This window comes from Equus quagga, chromosome 15, assembly GCF_021613505.1.
Source record: "Equus quagga isolate Etosha38 chromosome 15, UCLA_HA_Equagga_1.0, whole genome shotgun sequence".
In the NCBI taxonomy this organism is placed as follows: Eukaryota; Metazoa; Chordata; class Mammalia; order Perissodactyla; family Equidae; genus Equus; species Equus quagga.
The window spans coordinates 66728264-66750186 of NC_060281.1; the positions used below are offsets into that span (position 1 = coordinate 66728264).

Here is a 21923-nt window from a genome sequence, read left to right on the forward strand (position 1 = left end):
GGTGTATTACAAGTATGCCAAGTAAAGTGGTGAGAGTCAACTTACATCAGTTCCTTAGCTATACAATCACTGGGGTACAGTACAGGGGCTGCAAACTCACTGATTACAGGGGCCAGGCAAAAAACTCTAAGACAAATTAGGCCAGGCATGAGGAGAAAACCAGGTTGCCCCTCTTGTTTCATTTTCCCAGTTTTTGGTAGAATCACGATAGCTGACTTTTGGCTCCGAGTAACAGAAAACCCAAGACAGTGGCTTAAACAACGTAAGATTTATTATCTTTTATTATCTAACTACTCTCTGGTTCTCTACTATGCCATCAACAAAGTTGGCTTCGTCCTAAACTGCTTCATCGCATGGTTGTGAAATAGCCACCAGCAACGAGGGCTCCAGGCTTCCTGATTTGTGCCCTGTTTGGAAGAATGTCTCTCTCTTGCGGTCGTGAAATCAGAGTCCTTTCCTTTAGGTTGGCTGTGCCAATTATGTCCCTCCTTCTCTCCTGGGCCCCAGGGGAATGTCACATTCTGATAGTTAAGAGTCTGTGTTCCTGAACTGGTCGCTGTGAAGAGGCATGAGAAGCTAGCACTGGTTTGACTAGTTAGATCCAGAAATGAAGATGAAGGTACTTTCTCCTGAGCCACAGAGGTAGCTGCTGGGGGACAGAAGTGGGGTGAGGACGACAAATAAGCACCTGAATAAATACCTGAATAGAATCAGGATTCTGTTTGGAAGGAGAAAGAGGGTGCGGCTGCTGAATAAGTAATCAATAGTGCCCATTACACATTAGTATAGAGCAGGGTTGTTCAACAGAACTTTCTGCCATGTTGGCCTGACTTACACCGTGCTGTCCAGTATGGTAGCCACTAGTCACATGTAGCTATTGACCACTTGAAATGAAAGTGATATGACTGAGGAACAGAATTTTCCACTTTACTAAATTTGAACTAACTTAACTTCAAGTAGCCACACGTGGCTAGTGGCTGCCACAGTGGATAGAGCAGATACAGAGAATAATTTCTCTATTCTAATAAGACAACAGAGAGTAGGGAGGATGTGTATAAGCTAGAAAGCACGTGCCACATCTAAAGATGATGGCTGCTCCCTGGTCTCAGCAGATCGCGGCCGTGGGGGGAGGCAGCTGTGTTTTCATTCCCTGAGGCTGCGTTAACAAACCTCCCCAGAACTTAGTGGTTTAAAATAACTATTTTAGCTGTTCACAATTCTGCAGTCTGGGTTGAGGCTAGCTGGGCAGTTTTTCTGCTGGTCTTGCTGATGGTTATTTGTATGGCTTCATTCAGCGGGCAGGGTGGCTGGGATGCTGGGGCAACGGAACTCCCCTCTCCATGTAGTTGCAAACTCTCCCTCCACATGTGACCCCTCCAGCAAGGTAGCTGGACTTCCTACATGGTGGTTCAGGGCTCCCAGGCACAAACGTGGAAGCTTCCAGAACTTCTTAAGGTTTAGGCCCAGACCTGGCCCAGGGACACTGCTACCACCTTCTCTTCACCAAAGCAGGTCACAGACCCAGCCCTGTGGCACTGTGAGCTATGAAGAATACACAAAGGCATAAATGCCAGAGGTGTGGTTCAAACCGGGGTGGGAGGTGGTCACTGGTGTAACAGACAGGCACAAGTCCCATTGTTGCCAGAGCTCTTGTTTATTTTTTCAAGAGCAGCAGGGAATCCAAATTTATATGTGAAACCTCCCAATTTTTAACTGTTAGCTCACTTTTTTTTTTGCTTGTTTGGCAAGAGCTTTATTGAGACATAATTCAGATACCATACAGTTTACCCATTTAAAATGTATGATTCAATGGTTTGCACTATGTTCACACAGTTGTGCAACTATCACCACAATCTTAGAACATTTCCATCACTATAAAAAGAAACTCCAGGCCCTTCAGCAGTCGCTCCCCCATCTTCCCATCCCCCTAGCACCTGGCAACCACACCACCAGTCTGTACTCTGTCTCTAGAGATTTGCCTATTTTGGACATTTAATAAGAGATGGAATCGTACAGTATATGGTTTTGGCTCATTTTTTTCCAAAACACTGCAACCAAACCCAAACATTTCTGCCTGCTGAACTGTTTTGCAACCTCAGGGTACCAGAGATTGCAGTGCACAGCAGATCTCCTAAGGACCAGGAACAAGTGCTCAAAATGTCTCAGGGGACATCCTAAACACTGTAACTGCCTCCCCTCCCTTTCCTTTACTTAGCTTTATGCTTCTTAACGGAGACAATCCAACCGAGTTCGTTTGCTGCCACGGGAAACACCCCTTCTGGACTGGACAGGGCTTCAGGACTAAGTCATCACACGATTCAAGTCAAACGCTTTCCTTTCACTCCATGTTCAATGCTAATGTTATTCTGCACTTTGCCTGAGTGTGTCAGTCCTCTCAGTTTTGGAGCAAATACTCCCAGGTTCTGTCTCATCTACCGGCTAGAGTGTGGGAGCAGCACTGCAGTGGGAACTAGTTAGAAGCCTTTTATTTAAGTCTGAGCCCTGCTGTCTACCAGATGTGTGATCCTGGGCAGGAATCTTGAGGAGCTAGCTTTTTAGTGAAATTAAAATACAAACATATGCTGTGGAACATCATATAAGTCTCAAAAAAAAAAAAAAGTGAACATAAAGTATTCTTCTGTCTTTACAATTCAACAAATATTCATTCATTCATTCAGTTAATTCCACAGAGACTTATCACTGGCAGGTGCTGTGCCAGATTCTAGAAACACAGTAGTGCACAAAACAAACAAGATTTTCACCCTCCCAGCTTTGAAGACACATTTCACAAAATAAATAATTATAAATTATAATGGGTGCTCTGAACAAAAAGCACAGGGTGCTCTAATGACCTATAAAAAGAGGATCTGATCTAATTTGGATCAGGAAAGTGACATTTAAGCTGACAGCCAGAGAGGCTCAGCATTAATGGATGGAGTGGGGAAGGTCCTGTTCTGGACCTGGATCAATTATTCTTTCCTTAAATACTAAATATTTATCTACTGCCTGTGCTGGCACCGAGCTAGGCACCAGTCTAGAAGTCAGACATTTAGGAAAATAGAAAAGTTAATAGTACATGCTACTTCAAGCCTTTTTGGAGGGACTACTTACCCAGACGCCCCACCAGCAAGTCTGCCTCCCAGGCAATGGCTCCATCCTGGTGTTAGATGCAGTTAAGGATGGAGGAAAGAAAAAAGAGAGTCTCCCACTAATTCAATCAGCCCAGTTTCTGAAGCCATGCTGCGGGCCGTTTTTGGAGGATACTCTTCCACCCCACCACGTGCCAGGCACTGTCAGTAGTTGCGGGGGCGTGGCCAGGAACAAGACACCTAAGAACCTGTCACCATGGACCTTACACTTGTGGGGACCTGGTACAAGCTGAGGAGACAAAGAGATAAACAAAACACTGGCAGGTGCTTGGAAAAACGTTTTAAAACAGGGCAATGGGATGGGGGTAGGGTTACTTTCCATGGGCTGGTCAAGAAATGCTCGTTACAAGGAATCAACACTTGAGGGATGAAGGAAAACAGGAAGCCAGGCATGTGACAATGACACAGGCCCTGAGCCTGGCTTGCTCTAGTTAAAAGGTTCTCGGGGGGCGGGGGGGGGGGGGGGACTTTGCTGCCCACGGGTCACTCGGGAATGTCTAGGGACCTTGTTGGTTGTCACAACAAGGGGACGGGAATGGAGCTGGCATCTAGTGGAAAGCAGCTGCCGGGATGCCGCTGACCGTCCTACAAGGCACAGGACAGCCACCACGACAACTGTCCGTCCCCCTATCAACAGTGCCCAGGCAGGGACACCCCGTCCCGGGGCGGCAAGGCAGGGGGCTGGGGCAGGGTCTGCCTTAGGAAGTCAGCCTGGAGGGCAGGCAGAGGCCGAGGGCACCGTACGAAATCTCGGTTTTCGTTGGCGAGGATCTGAAACCTCGGCGAGCCGGGCTCAGATTTCGCTTTTGCAACCCTCTGAGCGGTAACGTCGCCGCCATGTTGCCCCACTGACAGCGGAAGCAGGTGCCGGGCCAGACTTCCGGGGCGGCACCGGAAGTCCCCGGCGGGCTGGGTGGCGGCGGGCCCGTCCAATGGGGCCGCTCGCGGGGCGGGCCGAGGCGGCCAGCTGGGCCGGTCTCGCGAGAAGGGCGGCGGCGGCGGGGCAGATCGGCTGAGCCGGCGGCGGCGGGAGCATGGAGGGCGCGGGCGGCGAGCGGGCGCCGCTGCTGGGCGCGCGGCGGGAGGCGTTCGCCGGCCGGCGCGCGGCGTGCGGCGCCGTGCTGCTGACGGAGCTGCTGGAGCGCGCCGCCTTCTACGGCGTCACGGCCAACCTCGTGCTGTTCCTGAACGGCGAGCCGTTCAACTGGGAGGGCGCGCAGGCCAGCCAGGCGCTGCTGCTCTTCATGGGCCTCACCTACCTGGTGTCGCCGTTCGGGGGCTGGCTGGCCGACGCGCGGCTCGGCCGGGCGCGCGCCATCCTGCTCAGCCTGGCGCTCTACCTGCTTGGCATGCTGGCCTTCCCGCTGCTGGCCTCGCCCGCCACGCGCGCCACGCTGTGCGGGGCCCCGCGCCCCACGCGCCTCCGCAACTGCTCGGCGCCGCCCTGCGCCGACGCGCCCACCCGCTACTGCGCGCCCGCCGTGCTGGCCGCGCTCGCGCTCGTCGGCCTGGGCGTGGGCGCCGTCAAGGCCAACATCACGCCCTTCGGCGCCGACCAGGTGAGCGCGCGGGGCAGGGGCGCAGGGGGCGGGGCGCACGGGCCGGCCGGGCGGGCACGGGGACGTCCCCTGTGCCGCCCCGGGGCTGCGTGCCCACGACCGAGGAGGCCTGCGGACGCGTGAATCCAAACGCGAGCGGGACAGGCTGGGATAGGCGCTGGGGAGGGGCGCGGCACGCGGATGGTGGCGAGGGGGCCTGACCTCCTTTCTGCGGAGAGGGCCATTTGAAAGTGATGACGGGAGTGGCTGCGAATAGAGGGGTCTTCCTTTCTATGGAGGGGCCTTTTGAGCGGAGACCTGAAGGATGTCAAAGAAACTTTGGGGGTGGGGGATCAGCAGGTGCAAGGCCCTGGGGCAGGGAAGAGAGGGGCGCCCTTGTTGCTACTGTAGTAGCTGTAGTGGCAGTCATGTTGCAATACATAAACGTATCAAGTCAACGCGTATTCGCTCCACAAACTCACCCAACGTTGTGTGTCAACTATATTCCAAGAAAAAAGAACTGGGAAGAAAAGTCGCAGGCAGGAGCCAGGTCCTTTAAGGCTCATAAAGTAGTTCGAGATGTGATTTGAATCCACTAGGTAGGCCTTATGGGTTTTGAGCAAAGGAGTAACAGGATCTGATAGTGTTTCCAGCACAGGGGCCTGGCACCTGCAGCCTGCCAACCCAATCTGGTCTACTTCCTGTTTTTGGAGGGCCCACAAGCTAAGAATAACAATGGTTCTTAGGTTTCTAAATGGGAGGATAAAAGTAAAAATATTTTGTGACAAGTTTATGAAACTCAGATGTCAGTTTCCCTAAATAAAGGTTTATTGGAACACATTCCTGTTTACGTATCGGCCACATCAAGGCTGATTTCACAGCACAGTAGCAGAATTGAGTAGTTGTGACCTGGACTAGGTGGTGTGGGAAGTGATGACAGCAGGCATGCCAGGTAGGGGTGTGTGTCACTGGCCAGGCAAGGGTAGAGATTTGGACTAGAATGTAGGCAGTGGACGTGGAGTGGGTGGCCTTAGGGGGAGTTATGGAGGGAGAGTGGGCAGGAATTGCTGGTAGATCATATATGAGCAATAGGGGTGCTAATGCCTAGGTTTTTGTGCTAAATTCCCATGTGATTGCTAACATTTACTGAGAGCTTCCTATGCACCAGGCCCTGTGCTAAGTACTTTGTTAGCCTACACGACATGTCTGCTGTTATTGTGCTCATTTTACAGATGAGGAAACTGAGGCTTGAGAGGTTAAATCATTTGCCCAAAGTTACACAGCTGGTATGACTGAGCCAGGATGCAAGAGCCCATCCTTTGAATCTGAGCTTTAACCATACCTGTGTAGGGCTATCCGTTACACCTTCTAATGATGTTGGAAGTAATAGTTGCCTGATGTCCTGGATTCTTCCTTCTCTGTACGACGGAATGTGTGTCACATACTTGAACTCATTTGAGCTCCTCATGTGAGTCCTACACTGGTGTTCCTGATGAGGAAATGCAGATGCAAAAAGAGGTTATTTCCTTGTCCTATAGGTAGTGAGTGGTCAAGCCAGTGTTTGAGTCCAGGTATGTCTTAATCTGTAGTGTAACTGCTGCGCCAAGATGGGCATTCTGTGATCTGAAGGCCCAGGTGTGAGGCTTTGGCTTGGGGGCCGGGGATGGGGAAGGGACACACACCACAGTGAAGACACCACACTAGGAGCACAGTGTTCCATCTTTAAAGACCAGGCCACGTGACCGAAGGGCGGTGTGAGTGTTTGTTTTGCCCCTGAGTGTACCCACTGCTCTTCCTAACTATCTTATCCCAGCCTCACAACAGTTTACGTCCTGTAATTGTCCCTGTTTTACAGGAAACAGAGACTTAGAGGGTTTGACCTGCCCAGGGCCACAGCCAGTCAGCCAGGGCTCTGGGTTTGGACCCAGGCAGTGTGACTTAAAAGTTAGTGCACTCCAGAAGATGAGAGATGAGTAATTAATATTTCTTAAAAGAATGAATGGTCCTCTAGAAGTTTTCTAGAATGCATGGCAGAATGTGCACTCTTGATGCGTAATTAAATGTGGCCATAAAAAGAATGCTCTGTTCTACAAGGTAACTGGTCTGATCTCTTTAAATACAGCATTGCAATGAAAAAAAGACAAGGATATTAGAGAGACTTGGCAACCAAATGCAATCTGTGCTTCGTGGTTGGATCCCCAATTTTTTTAAGCCATTTTTTGGGGACAGTTGAGATGATTTGATTATAGACCACGTTAGATAAAATTGCACTGATGTTAAGTTTCCTAAGTGTGATAATGGATTGTGATCATGAGAAGAATGGCCTTATTTTTAGGGCATTCATGATGAAATCTTTAGGGTGAAAGATGATGCCACTTACTTTTAAATAGTTCAGTCTAAAAGAGTATTTCGTGTGTATATATATAAAGAAAAAGAACTGTGATCTAAGTGAAGGGTGTAGAATGTATGTTGTACTGTTCTGTCAGCTTGTCTATAAGTTTAAGATTTTTTAAATGAAAAGTTAGGGAGATGTCCAGCAACTGATGGGTAGAGCAGGTGTAGCCCTTCATCGGCAGTAAAAAGAAGGCAGCGCTGATGCGTGCTCCACCGTGGATGAACCTTGAAAACGTCGTGCCGAGTGAAGGATGCCAGGCACGAAAGACCACGTATTATATGATTTCACTTACGTGACGTGTCCAGAGCAGGGAGACTCATGAAGACCGGAAGACCAGTGGTCACCAGGGGTCGGGAGGGGGGGAATGGGAGTGACTGGAGGGAGCAGGATTCCTGTTGGTGTGATGAGAATGTGGACTTGCCCAGTGCTGATGATCGTACAGCTATGAATAGACTAAAAACCACTGAGTTGTACATTTCAAAAGGGTGAATTTTTTAGTATGTATATGAATTTTATCTCAGTGAAAACACGTTTAGAAGGAGAACGTTAGTACCCTTATGCCAGGGTGCTGGCAGGTCTCTGAAGGGAATTTCGAGGTGGTCCCTCCAGGGTTGCTGGCTGCCGGCTGGAGGGAGGTGTGGCTCTGAGCCTGAAGCCTGCCAGAGCTGTTCTTCAGGATGGGTTAGTCGACTCCTAGCCCTTCTCATTTTAAGTAAATCTACTTGTATTTTTACGGTACTTTTTATGCTTCTCTGTTCTCATCTCCGCCTCCAATGTGAGGTCTTTAGGAAACATTCTGAGTGAGAGATAGATGAGGTCAGGCTGTGCAGTTTTGAGGAGGAGGCCTGGGCTGACTTTTGAAAGAAGATGATTAAGTAGCTGAAAATTCCAAGGGTGATCTATTTTGATGTAAATCCTGTCAGCCCCGTATTTTCCCCCAGTGTTTAACCTTTTTCAAAGGTAACAGTCATTCTTTATGGATGGAGTGCGTATTTGAAATAGTGAACTGAAAGAAAAAAAAAACTTACTTTACAGATAAAGGAACCAAACAATACATTTTTTTTTTCTAGAGGAGAAAAACTTGCACTCGTGTGCATTTTAAGGAATTTTTCCGAATCAGCCAACTATTTGACTCTCTGTGCACAATTCTGCTCTTTTTCACTGTTCTCCTGTGTATTGACTGCAGGGTGTCTTGACCAGTCACGTGAAGAGCCTGTTTGCCCTTGGCTGCCTCGGGCACCAGGCAGCTGTGCAGATGGTGATGTAATGTGTCTGGTACGCCAGGATGGCTGCGCCCGCCGCCAGGGCCTGAAGGCATGTGATCTGCAGTTGACGCGAGCCAGCTTCCCATTTGTTACACAGAATCACTGGTCTGTGGTTATTTAGGGCCTTAGTAATAGGCTTAGGTTTTTGAAGTGATTTTGGTGAATTACTCTTGGGAGTTCAAACAAGTTGACTGCCAAGTTTACCCAGGATGCTGTGTGCAGTGCCACTGCCGATAATGGAACGGCCCCGAGATAGTTCACTTAATAGGCAAATTATGTCTGTGTTAATTTTAGGTATCATATTCACTGGCCCTCTTCCCTTTAAGCTTGCCTCCATCCCCCAAGTACTCATTTTTATATCTTTAGTTATATTTTCTCTGTAACCATTCCTCTGCTCACAATTTTTCTTGCTTCTGGTCCGTCTACAGGATACCGTGTATATGTCCAGTTTAGTGGTTTAAATGCATCGTGTCCCCATGAAGAACTGTCTGTCTCAGAAATACCTGAAATTCTCTGGAGAGGTTGTTTATTCGGTAGTCATGCCAGCATTTGGTCTGGGGCCTCTGTTCAGTAGGTAGGAGACAAGTTGAAGCTCCCCTCAGAACATGTGGTTTATTTAAAACTCAGATTTTTAGTTCAAGGTGGTGGTTACCATATAATTACTTCAGGCATATTACTTGCCAACACAGTAGCCATGTTTAATCATTTTGGATTAAAACATAATTTTTTTTGAGGAGCACAGGATTTTGATTGTGTATTTTACAGTTGTACTTTAATCTTAAAAAATAGATTAAAATGTCATATCAGGTAACGTGAGCGCTGAAAGGATGCTTTTTATATCGCGTAATTCGTTGTTTTGGCCCCATTGAAAACTTCCTTTGTCCTTTAGTGGAGGAGATTGCCCTGTGGATCAGAATTCAGATCTGTCACTGGCACGGAAATTGTTCAGCCTTCTCATAATCTGTAACTTAAGGACGAGACAGCAGAAGTTCCTAAGACAGCAAGACTAGGCAGTCTTTGTATGCGACCCAGCATCAGCCTTTAGAGTAAGTTTGTTTAAAAATTTATGAAATGAAACTGGCCAGAAATGGCTCTGGCTAGTATAGCGCCCACTCGCAGTGTCCATGTGATGTGCAGATCCAGGTGGGAATGGGAGTGATGGGGCGCCCGGCCCCACATCACTGTCGCCGACACGATGGACTCCATTTAAGTGGTTTTGTGCAGAGTGTACACCTAGAAATTGCTTGTGTTTGTCTAAGTTCGGGAAAGTAGTGAGTTTCGAGCCCTCCAGGAACCTCTATCCTTATCAGAATTTCTCCTGGTTGCATCGATAGCCTTCCTAATCTAAAAATAGCTTGTGGTTTTAGCTTCTGTCTGTAGATTCCTCTTTGCTTCAGATTTATCAAGGCGTGGAACTATGTAGCTGTGAATAGAAATCCCTTGGGAAGTTGTTTAAAATGCATACTCCTGGGCCCCAGCTCCAGAGATGATGAGTAGGTAGGTCTGGAATGTGGGTCCTGTGAATCTTTATTTTTAGGGAGCATTCCAGGTGTTCCAAAGCAGGTGGCTCACAGATGGTCCTTGAGAAACTCTCTGAGATGTGTTGGATTTAAGCATAATTAAGAGAAACACTACCTGGAATCTGTAATAATTAAAAGTGTAGGACAGTTTTTTCATCAGGGGACCCTTGAATGTATCTGTAAACTGCATTTTGATTGTGCTGCATTTCTTAAAGACTGTGATGATAATAGTAATTGTATAAAAAAAATGTATCATATATATGAAAACATGGCATAAATTTTTCATCCTTGAAGATGACCACACGTTTCTAAGTCTTTCCCTCCCTCTTATTTTAGGTCAAAGATCGAGGTCCAGAAGCCACAAGGAGGTTTTTTAATTGGTTTTACTGGAGCATCAATCTGGGAGCAATCGTCTCGCTCGGAGGCATTGCCTACATTCAGCAGAACGTGGGCTTTGTGAGCGGCTACCTCATCCCCACTGTCTGCATCGGCATCTCTTTTGTGGTCTTCCTCTGTGCCCAGGGCTTTTTCATCACCAAGCCCCCCGATGGCAGCGCCTTTACTGATGTGTTCAAGATACTGGCCTATTCGTGCCGCCCCCGGAAGCGAGTTGGAGAATGCGGCCATAGTGGGTGAGTGCTGAATTCTTATCACAGGCTCCATTTGATAGGACTTGCTCGTCGCTATAAATGAAGTTCTAGCCCGTGTCTGTCGTGTGGCTTATTATGTGCAGCGCTCTGGGCTGAGTGGTTTACGTGTCTCACCCTTTAACCTCACGTTGGCTCAAGGAGGGCGGGTGGAGGTTGTCGTCTCCATCATAAGGACAGACCAGTGGCCTGAATTGCAGCTGGTGCTTTTCATCTTTAACCTGCACTTGACCTTCCTCGCACCGCTGGCACGGATGGAAGCCCCAACCCCTTGGTTATAGAAAGATGATGAAGAGAAGTTTGCAGAGGGCACAGAGGAGACACTATACATACTCTATACATTTCCTTTTTATTTTAAACAGCTGTGGAATTTATTTGAATGAAAAACCAAGCAGTTGCTTACTTTGTAAGTACCTCTCCGTGCTCTTCTACAGTAAGCTGCTGCTTCTCGCTTCTGGGTCAGCGATGGAGGGGTCAGCAGGGGCCCTGGTATGCAGTGGTCACTTCAGCTGCTCTTTGACAGAGGGTGTAGTAGCAGAATTTTGAGATGCAGGTAGGGTAACTCCATCATCCAAATTGGTGCAGGACTTGCCCTGTTTTAGCAGTGTCAGTCCCACGAACTGTGGTTTTCAAGCTGAAACCCCCACCTCCTCGGGGAGTCCCACAGTCCTGGGCAGACCGTGACACACAGTTGGTTACCCCAGGTGCAGGTTAGTAAAGAAAAGTCCAGAACTTAGCCCAAGAAGGGACCTCGGAGGCTTTTTGTTCTTTATTGAAGTATGATTTACATGTAGTAAAATGCATCTCTTTTAGCTGTGCAGTTCTGGGATTAAGCACCGTGAAGTCAGGGTACAGAATATGTTCATCACCCCAGAAAAGCCCTTGGGATCCTTAGTAGTCAACCTGCTCAGGGAATATTTTTATCGGGGTCCGCATTCTCGATGGACGGTTAGTCCCTGAGCCGGAGGTTGGCTACTCGGCCATGCGGAGCTGCCTGCCTCTCAGTCCAGCACGCTCGTTGTTGGATGGCACCAGTTGCTGGAATGTTCTTCTGCAGGCCAGCCCCTACATGGGCCTCCTCGTGACTTCTCTGCACGTGTCTTATTTATGTCCTTGGAACCGTGATGAATGTCTAATGTTCCTTCCTTGTAGATTTACAGCTGTACCAAAACAGTACTCATGGCCCTGCTCCTTTGCTCCGGGTTAAATGTCTGGTTTCTCAGCTGTCCCTGCGTGGAGTTCCCGCAGATCTCCTAACTGTCCTGGTTGACCTGGACATTCTGATGGGTCACTGTGGCATTCAGCCTCAGAATTCCAAACTCCATGTGGTGAGACCACACTAAAGGCTTCCTAAAAATTAGATCAGCACAGCCTCAGCAGCAGGCGGGAGTGCTTTCCCCGGCCTTATTCTAGTTAGGAAAAGCAGGGTTTCACATTCTGGAGGTTTATTCTGTGGACAGAATACCCATTAGCAAAATACATCCTTTTGAAGGAACAGCCCTTAAAGTTTCAGCATGTCTGTGTGAGTGGTACCCGGTAGACATTTCTGCAAGAAGTGCCATTGCATTGTGGACATTTGGGGGTTTTAATGCACAAAGGGCAAGGTGAGGACGGTTTGGGCTTCCATTTACTGAGGACTCTGATTTCCTTTTAGGTTTGTTTTTGGAGGTCTTCTTTGGCACAATTAAGGAAAAAGCGACTAGCTTGGAGAAAAGTCAGTGGTCTAGAGAATTCTCAAACTGTGCTCTCCTTATGCACAAGGTCCAGGCTTTGTGACTTTGGGCAGGTTAGTGACCTTGCCAAACGTGTGTTTCCTTTTGGACAGTGGAGAGGGACTCGCCCCATAGGATCATCGTGAGGCCTCAGTGAGCTGTGTGCGATGTTCTTAGCAGGACGCCTGGCCCAGGGTTAACACCTGGTCGATGGTAACTTGTTGATGAGGATGCTTTCACAGAAGGTCGGCTCCAGAAGCCCAAGGAAGCCCAGCATTATCCAGCATTTTCCTTATTTCTGGCATTTATTTCGTCTGGCGACTGCCTGTTTCTTTTTGGTCTAGGTTGATCTCTGTTTTGAAGATGATTTAGTGCTGATTTTTTTTTTTAATTAATTTTTTTTTTTTTTGAGGAAGATTAGCCCTGCACGTACTGCCAATCCTCCTCTTTTTGCTGAGGAAGACTGGCCCTGAGCTAACATCCGTGCCCATCTTCCTCTACTTTATACACGGGACGTCTGCCACAGCATGGCTTTTGCCAGGCAGTGCCAAGTCCACACCCAGGATCCGAACCGGCGAGCCCCTGGCCACCAAGAAGCGGAACATGCAAACTTAACTGCTCTGCCACCAGGCCAGCCCCTAATGTTGATTTTAAATGAGGAATCCATGAATATCTGTTCAATTCCTCAGACCAGAGTGGAAATAGTTTTAACCCTTTTTTGAGACATAGACCTCTGAGCTGAGAATCTGAGAACCAGTGGCCCTCCTTCTGGGACAATGCACATAGCTGTGCATCCAGCCCCTGCAGACAGTCCTGGGGAGCACAGGCCTCCTGAAGCTGGGGCGCTGCGGCTTTCTGGGTTCTGTCTGTGTTCTGTGTCACTGTGGCCGTGGCTCCATGTTAGACCCTTGTATGTTGCAAAATAATATACTAACCATATATGTGGATTAGGTCAAGTTTTACGTGCATATTGACTTAGCAGTTTTAAAATATTTTAAAGATACAAAATAAAAGTAATATAACCAGTAACCTGTGTGAATGATTCTGTGTGTCAAAATGGATTTGTTATTTGACATTTAAATGTTTTTAGAAAAACACATGTAGTATGATATAGTAAACCACTGATAGTGTCTATGTTAGGTACACAAGGACTTTTAATTTTTGGCCAAAATAATAATAATAATTGGAGAAGCTATAAATGTTTTCAAATGAACATATGAATATCTTTGGAACTTAGAGGTCCACTCTGAGTGTGTTTTTTCTGATTTTTTTCCCCAGTAGACTAAGCTACATAAGGACAGGAAACGTATCTTTTTACGTTTATTTTTTTGTCCCCAGCACCCAGTTAGAATGGAACTGGGCGTATATTCGGTGCTCAGTCAACATTTGCTGAATTGAATGTAGTTTACCTCCAAAATTTGGCTAAAATGTTGTTACAGTTTTCAGTTTTTCCCCTGCTCTGAAAGTTCAAATTAAAAATGTCAATATTATAAGACAAAAACGATGTAAAATAGTGACAACTCAGTTAAGTGGGATAGGAGTTTATAAACTAGAAAGCAGACAATTGCCATTTATATCTGAGTCCCAGAATTGGAAGCAATCTTAGTGGTAATTATCTGCTGATATTTCTGGCTTTCGAGAATAGTGTTCAATTAAAACAATTTTTTTTCTTTCTATTTTACCCCTAAGAACCTTAGAACATGTTTCTCTGTCAGAATGTTTTGAGCTAGGAAAGATCTTGGAGCTATCTGCTGAGACCTGTTCATTTTACAAATAATGAAACAGGCCCTGAGTAAGCAGGTGAGCGAAGCTGCCGATACAAGAGCCAGGACCCAGAGGCCTGCCTTCTTGACCATGACCAACAGACCTGAGAGAGGGCGATGCCTTTGAGTCGGGAGCAGAGCGCAGGTGGTGTCCTGCCTTGGGCAGGGCCTCAGTCTGCAGCCAGGACTGCCTGGGTTCGAGTCCGGCCCCAGCTCTCTGGCTTTGTTGCCTTGGGCATGTTCCTTACCTCTCTGTGCCCTGGCCTCCCTCTCTGTGCAGTGGGGCTGGCAGGAATATCCTGGTGCCTCCTAGGGTTGTGGTCAGGGTTGACGAGTGAGCACTTAGGCAGGAGCATGGTGCACACTGAGCACCTGATGTCACCTGCGACCAGGTAACCTGGTTGTTATCGTCATCACGAGCATTGTCCCTCCCCTCTCAGCTTTCCCCACCAGAACAGAGCCCGTCCTGCAGTTTACATAAACCGTTACCGTTTTATTAACAGTGTTGGTATTAGTTGTCAAGTCTTGACATTTGGTAAATTACCTAGTTAAAAATCCAGACAATGCAGCACCATTTTTTCTCAAATACTAGTGCAGTGATGTAGCTGACGATGTCGAGGTCAGCTCCAGATGAAACTGCAGGCTTTGCTCAACACGGGGGGTTGTTGACCAGTGTGACCACAGCCAGGGGTGAGGTCAGCCCAATTCAGACTGTGATCATACTGCACCTCTCAGCCTCGTTAAAATGACAGGGGCCCCGATTGCACCTTGACTAGACAGTCCTTTTGTCAGTGTTTCAGTAGATTTTGCAATGTGTAGGAATAATCTTAGTAGCTATGTTTGGTGTGTACAATTAGTAACTAATAGAAAGAAGTTAGAGCAAATTCAAGACAGCAAGCTGGTTTCCTACCTCCAAACTTAATATGTTACCAGATAATTGATTTCTGGGGGTGGAAGAAAACTAATTCCTTCATTTTATTTCCCAAAGTGAAGGCATTGGAGTCTTTCAGCAATCTTCTAAACAAAGTCTGTTTGATTCATGTAAGATGTCTCGTGGAGGGCCATTTACAGAAGATAAAGTGGAAGATGTGAAAGCTCTTGTCAAGATTATCCCTGTTTTCTTGGCTTTGATTCCTTACTGGACAGTGTATTTTCAAGTGAGTGGTGACAACCAGGTTTACTTTCCTTTCTCTCCCATGGAATGTCCCCCGGCACTGGTTAGGGCCATCACTAGAGTACAAGGGTTTCATGATTTCCATGAGTCTAGGATCTTGGAATCTTGTTTCTAGTTAAGGACTCATTTTTGCTGATTTAAATATTTTGAAAACCTTTTCAAAAAAGAAGCTGAGAACAGATATGCTTCTGCTTTTCCAAGCCCTCCTTTTATTTTGATTTCTTGTTTGGATAACTTACTTTTTTTTCAAAGTTGGTCTCCAGACGCCTTTTGTGATGACCACGTAATGGACTTGTCTCTTTCACACCTGAGCCCTTGGTGTCTCAGCACAGGGTGGGCGGGGGCGGGCGGCACGCGGGACGTGGCTGAGGGGCAGAGCTGTTCACGTGTAACGACTCTGCTTTTTACACCCAGATGCAGACAACGTATGTTTTACAGAGTCTTCATTTGAAGATTCCGGAAATTTCCAATATTACAACCACTCCTCATACGGTGAGAACTGACATGATCTGGAAATTGTCACTTGGGGCTTGTGTGACAAATAGATTCCTTCTGCCAGTCGTAGATACTTTATAAATGTTAGCTTGAACTTAAAGCATTCTTATTGAAATGGAGTTTTTACTTATCTTGGAGATTTTTTCCATTGGTTATGTTATTTACTAGATCCGTGTCAATTAAACATTAGTTAATATTTTCACCTGATTCTTCCCCCACCTTAAATCGCAGAAAAACAAATGCAAATCCATTTAGAAATGAAAGTGTTTCCTCAGTTCCAGTGTCTTGAAGCTGAGACTTTTTCCCTAGGAGGTTATACTTTGTAGAAATGAACTGTTCTTGAAATAAGGTTTTCCCATTTGGACATTAGTTATATAATAAATAACTACTCACATTGCAGGAAAATAAACACGTGGCCTGTGATTTTCCAATTCTAGTTTCCGGCAGCCTGGCTGACCATGTTCGATGCAGTGCTCATCCTCCTGTTAATTCCCTTAAAGGATAAGCTGGTTGATCCCATTTTGAGAAGAAATGGCTTGCTCCCATCATCCTTAAAAAGGATCGCTGTTGGGATGTTCTTTGTGATGTGTTCTGCCTTCGCTGCCGGTAAGATGCCGTTTCGGCCTCATTTCTGCTGACGTCGGGGTGGTAAGTGGCTCAGAGTCTAGTGGTCGACCCTGATGGTGCTCCCCCTTACTCAGGAAGCGCGTGGACTTGAGAAGAGAACGTATGTGGGCTGTTTTAAACCTGAGTGCTGTTCATTTTCTAGTTTTTCGTTACATGAAGTTTAAGGTTTTCTTCCTAAGGGTTGTTGTTTTTCTTCTAGAACTAAAACCAGTGAAGTGCCTTGGAAGGGATTTGTGCATTGAATCAAGGGGTGCGTCCTCTCCCTGTGGATCCAGACCGTAGACAGCTGTTGAGTGCTGATGGATGGGTTTCTATAAGTTGAGGTGTTACATGATTAAAAATGTGCGTTCACCTTAGCCTAATAGGGTCCAGTCTGCCCCTGAACTCTTTGCACATTTATGTAAAATTTCACGTGCATTTTCCTGGGGAGAAAGGTTTTATGAAATAGGTTCATGACCAGCCCCCATCTCCTAGAAAAAAGAATGTGGTTAAGAACTAATGCCTGAGTATTCCAACACGAGCGAGGGGAATTAGCCTTTTGGGGGCTCCGTGCCCTTTTCATAGTTCTTATATTCTGAAATATAAGTTGAAAGAGCTTGTGATAAAGCTGAGGTGTCACTGACTCACCCTCCTTTCGGGTTCTTCCTTCCTTAATATTTGAAAATTGTTGAACTGTAAAATAGCTTAGTTAGCTAACAAGAAAAGCTGCTATTCCTGAGTCAACTGTGTATCGTCTCGTGTTAGGAGGAATTTGACGTTAAGCGCTGCTGAGACGGAGTGCAGTAGTCTCCAGCAACGCTCCATAGCAGCCTTTGTCTGCTGTTGCCGAGCGAACATATTGATGCAGCACTTGATAGAGCTGAAGAAGTGAGTCCCTAGGTGTAAGCATCCATATTCCAGGGACTGGACAGCTCATGGACTGTGACGTTTTGTCTTTTTTTTTTTTTTTTTAAAGGTTGTGTTATTTTTTTTTTTAAGATTTTATTTTTCCTTTTCCTACCAAAGCCCCCTGGTACATAGTTGTATATTTTTAGTTATAGGTTCTTCCAGCTGTGGCATGTGGGACGCTGCCTCAGCGTGGCTTGATGAGCGGTGCCACGTCCGCACCCAGGATTCCAACCGGCGAAACCCTGGGCCTCCAAAGCGGAGCACGTGAACTTAACCACTCAGCCATGGGGCTGGCCCCAATGACGTTTTCTCTTGATCAGATAGCTAAAGTGAGGCTGTGTCTGAATGAAGTTCTCATGGTGTGCTTTCCCTGTAACTCCGTTTCTCTTCCAGTCCTGTGGCACGTGAGGGAATAAGCAGGGCAAGTAAGAACTCAGTTACCACAGGATCTAATTGCAGGTTTCGTTAAGTGGAGTCAGCGGGCAGCAGGGCTGCCTGCAGGAACTGTCGTGGCATTGGGGATGTGTCTGTCTGTCTTGCCTCCTCTGAGCACCTGCCATGGGCTTAGCTTTGGCCTCAGCAACTCGTCTCGTTTCCAGGATTGAGGAGCCAGCCCTCTGTGCGCTGTGACCATGCTGTCACATGCCGCGGAAGAGAGTCCTTGATCTCTCCCTGTGGGAAAGGAGATGTCCTTGGTCTCCCAGCACTTCCTAGTGGAATCCTGGGTTTTGGCTCCTTGAATACCATCTTCCTTGCAATTTCCTTAATAGCCGATGGCTCATGTGGGCTGCCCTGAGAAGCACGGGGGCATTCCGGTGGTTCTGTAGGTGTTTGTGCAGGAGCAGCTGGCAGACAAGTGGCTGTTGAGGATACCCAGTCGGGCACGGCAGTTCCAGCTTTTAAAAGTGCCTCCCACATGCACGGTGGCTGCTCCAGTGCTGAGCAGTCAGGCTGCCTTTGAGTGGCTGCTGGCGCCTGGGGGCCCGGGTGCCTTGAGCAGTGAGCCTGCACAGTCTGAGGTTCAGCATCTCACTGTTCCCCAGAAAGGGAGACTGCCTGCTCTGCCTGCCTCCTTAAAAAGGCTTGCTTTGCTCAGTGGCCAGATATTGACAAGGAGCTTAGCTGTCACTGGTTGAAAGAGTTTAAATATCTCGTAACTTGACCTAAGCACAGTTTATTAAATTTAATCTAAACAGTGACCCAGGTTTCATGTAGTTTCACTTCCAGCTCTAGTGATGATTATTTAATTGGAACATTAATAAGCTTTAAGTAGAGACCTGAGACCATTATAGGAAACCAAAATTTTAATAGAAAAGAAACTTTTGCCTTGAACTTACTGCATTCATTAATAGTAAGTTTGCCGTTTAGCTGACTGCGTTCACCCCTGATAAGTCAGCATCCTCCATTTAGTGCCGTGCCTGCCGTAATAACTCCTTCAGACTGTCTCAGATGAGAATCAGGCGGGGGCAAGGGTTTCTCCACGTCTGCTTAAGAAAAAAAGAAGTAAGTTAATTTGTCAGATTTCTTTCTCCCCTTAAAAAATTGTGTGTGTTAAATCAGCGTAATAGACACCGGAGAAAAAGAAACCTTAGAAACATAAAGAAGAAAATAAAAGTCAACTAATGCCCCCAGAGCTGTTCACTCCTGGGGTGGTATCTGTCCAGTCTTGTTTGTGGTTCTGTATGCGCACAGATGTACACCTTCTGTGGTTTTGCAAAAATGAAATCCTATTATGTAAGCTGATTTAAGCCTGGTTAAGAAAAAGTGTAAGAAAACCATAAAAGTATAATAAAAGCTGTGCATCTTAAGTATAAGGAGGTAAAAAACCCAAATACAGATGAGCCTACGCACACACATGTACAGTTAAGCACTCCTAATTCCATCACTTGAGTAATCTGCTATTGCAGTTCCGCAGATGCGCAGGAAAAACTATATGCAATGTGTGATAAGTATGTATTTATACTTCCTTTGTCACCTGCATTTTAAAAAAACCTCATGTATCACAAATATCATTCCACGTCAGACATTCATCTGAATCCTTTGTTGCTGAGTATTTAGTTTTAGTTTTTCACTATTATAGTAATCACTGCAGTGAAATGTCTTTACTTCTCAAATCCCTGGATGTGTAATCATTACATCCTTTTAAGGCTTTTGATGAATTTGACAGAATTATTCTCCAGAAAGACAGTAACTCCCACCTCTCGTCCTGGGCTGATGGTACGGAGCATCCTCCTTAGCGGTCTGCTCCTCACACTTGGGCGTCGTGGGTGCTCTGCTGTCACAGTGGTTTCCAGGCAGGAGTCCACGCACGGGCTCCAGGGCCTGGAGAGCATCTGAAACGGAGGCAGAATCATCTGAGGACCTTTCTGGGTCATAGCTTTCCTTAGAAAAAAGCTAAGGACCACTGGTCTACAGCACTTTCTAAAAACAATTATTACACAGTCAATCCATGGTCATTAGAAACATGGAGATAAAAGTCGGGGAGACCTAAGTGCATCCGTCATCCCACCGTCCCACAATGACCACTACAACTATGTTTAAGTCCTGGAATGTTTTCTGTTACGGCTAAATGACTTTTTTTTTGAGACCAGTGAAATAAACTCTTCACACAGTTTATAACCTACTATTTTTGTGTACTAGGTACATACCATTTTTCCATGTCAGTAGTTATAATTCTCCTGTTAAATATGATGGTTAGTTCCGGTCTGTCCTTACTGCAGACAGTGCTCTGTGCACCTTGCACATCCGTTTGTGTGCACGTGCTCATTGCCTCCTTGGCTGGAGCACTCGGCGTGGGAGAGCAGAGCAGAGAGTGCGATGTGCACAAAGGCTGATCTGACAGCATCTTTCCTTCCTCTGCGTTCATCTTCTCCTATCTGAAGGGTTACAGCCTGGTTTGTCTTTGCTTTAACGTATATTATTAGTGATGTTTAAGATATTTTTCCCCAGATTTATCAGTCATTACATTCTGTGTGCAGATCATGTGTTATGCCCCATTTTCTAGTGGGTTTTTCTTATTATTGATATGTAATCAATTGTTACTATTCAGAATTTTATCTCATCTCGGAATTTTTCTCCCTTTTTTTCATTTTCCCTTTAATTTATCTGTGATATGTTGCAGAGTTTTCTTTTAGATCCTATACATTTTATATAGGGTTTATTCCTAACTGCTTTGTGTATTTTGGTTTCTCATATATGGGATTTTTAACAAGTTGAGGTTCAGTGAATTATTTTCAAAAGTTAGCTCATCTCATCTTCAGATAACATAGTTTCTTTTCCTCCTTTGTGACAATTCTACCTCTTTTTCTCTTTGTTGGGCAGTGTTGGCTAGACTTTCTCTAAGCTGTGGGTGACAGTGGTGGTAACCTCCGTCGCCCCCGCCTTTAAAACGGGTGCCCCCAGCAGCTCCCTGTGACGTTCGACGTTTACCATTGACTTTAGTTTGAAATATCTGTTCGTGATGATGTTAAATATCTCACTTTTGTTTCGAGTTTACTGAGTATTTTTGGCAGAAGTGAATGTTGAGTTTTTCTCGAATATCTTATGTTGGTTTCCAAGAGGATCACATGCCCGCCATGTTTTTATTTATATTAACTCCTGATACTTCACTGTCCTCGCATTTCTAACATAAACTGTTAAAGGGCTGACTTGGATGCTTTGGCTGGAATCTGCTGCTGTGCGTCTCTGTTCCTAACTGATGTCAGTCCCTGGTTTGGTGTCAGGGTTACTTAACTTCATGAGAGGAGTCGGTCAGCTCTGTACTTCTGTAGGCGGGAGAGTGTTGTCACAGGGTGAGGATCATCTGTCTGCTGCCTGGAACATGACATCAGGCCATTTTGGTTTCTCTTGAATTACTTAAGCCCTCCATTTTTTAATGTCCTGAGTAAATTGTTTATTGCGTTTTAGAAAAATTATTAGAGCGGAGATAAAAATAGTCTTAAATAAATCTGTGCGTGTTTCCTTCCTCGTTTTCTAGTTTCGTGTATGTGTGTGCTCTTGATCAGTATCTCCAAAACTGTGTCTTTTTTGATTGTTCCATAGGAGTATCTCCTGAATTTATCAGTTTAACTGTTTCTGTGTTTTCTGAGCGAAGAATGAAGAGATTAATGTCTTTCTATTCCCTTGGGTTTGTTTTGTGACTCTCTCTCATTTCTGGAGTTAAATTCTTCACTTACTTTTCCTTCTTCTTCTCTTTAGCCGTGAAAACAGGTAAGGGTATGAGTTTGCCTGTTTCCTGCTGCTTTCTCACAGAGTCATGTGCTGGGTGTTTGCTTTGTTGGGTCCGAAGAATATTGAAACTGTAGTTTTTATTTCCTTTTTGATCCAAGAGTATTTCAGAAAATGTTTTCATTTCGTAGTGTTGATGTTTGTGTTGGTCCATTTGGTAGTGACGCCTGGTTTCATCATGGAGTTGGGAGAGAGCACAGCTTTATAATTCCTGTGTTGGGAGCTCAGGGCTTCCTTTTGGGTCCAGTAGCACTTTGTCAGAATGTTGCCTGGTGCTGGATGGTGTGGTCCTCGTCTGCTGTAACACTGCAGGCTCTGTTGATCAGATCCTTGTTGGCAGAGCTCCTCGTGCCTCCAGGGCTCTGAGGGTTGCGGGGGTGAGCGCACTGTCCAGGAGAGCTGTGGTCTGGGCTCAGTCTGATGAATGGGAGGCAGGGCCCGTGCAAACCCTCTGAACACTGGGGTCTGTTGGAGTGAAGCCCCGTGAGGCACAGATCTCCTGTCTGTTCACTTCATTCAGTGA

The 21923-nt window shown here is 46.3% G+C and overlaps 1 protein-coding gene across 2 annotated transcripts in view; it reads left to right on the forward strand.

Annotated features, from left to right (window-relative positions):
- Nucleotides 1–3817: 3817 nt before the first annotated feature.
- SLC15A4 (solute carrier family 15 member 4) overlaps nt 3818–21923 on the forward strand; it is a 28355-nt gene continuing 10249 nt past the window's right edge. Inside the window, exons 1-5 of one of the 2 annotated variants that reach the window (XM_046641255.1) lie at nt 3818–4708; nt 10204–10499; nt 14978–15146; nt 15578–15655; nt 16096–16264. In XM_046641255.1, the coding sequence (XP_046497211.1) occupies nt 4184–4708; nt 10204–10499; nt 14978–15146; nt 15578–15655; nt 16096–16264 (1237 nt within the window). In that variant the 5' untranslated portion in view covers nt 3818–4183. The remainder of the gene's footprint in view (nt 4709–10203; nt 10500–14977; nt 15147–15577; nt 15656–16095; nt 16265–21923) is intronic. The other variant, XM_046641256.1, reaches the window with a different exon arrangement.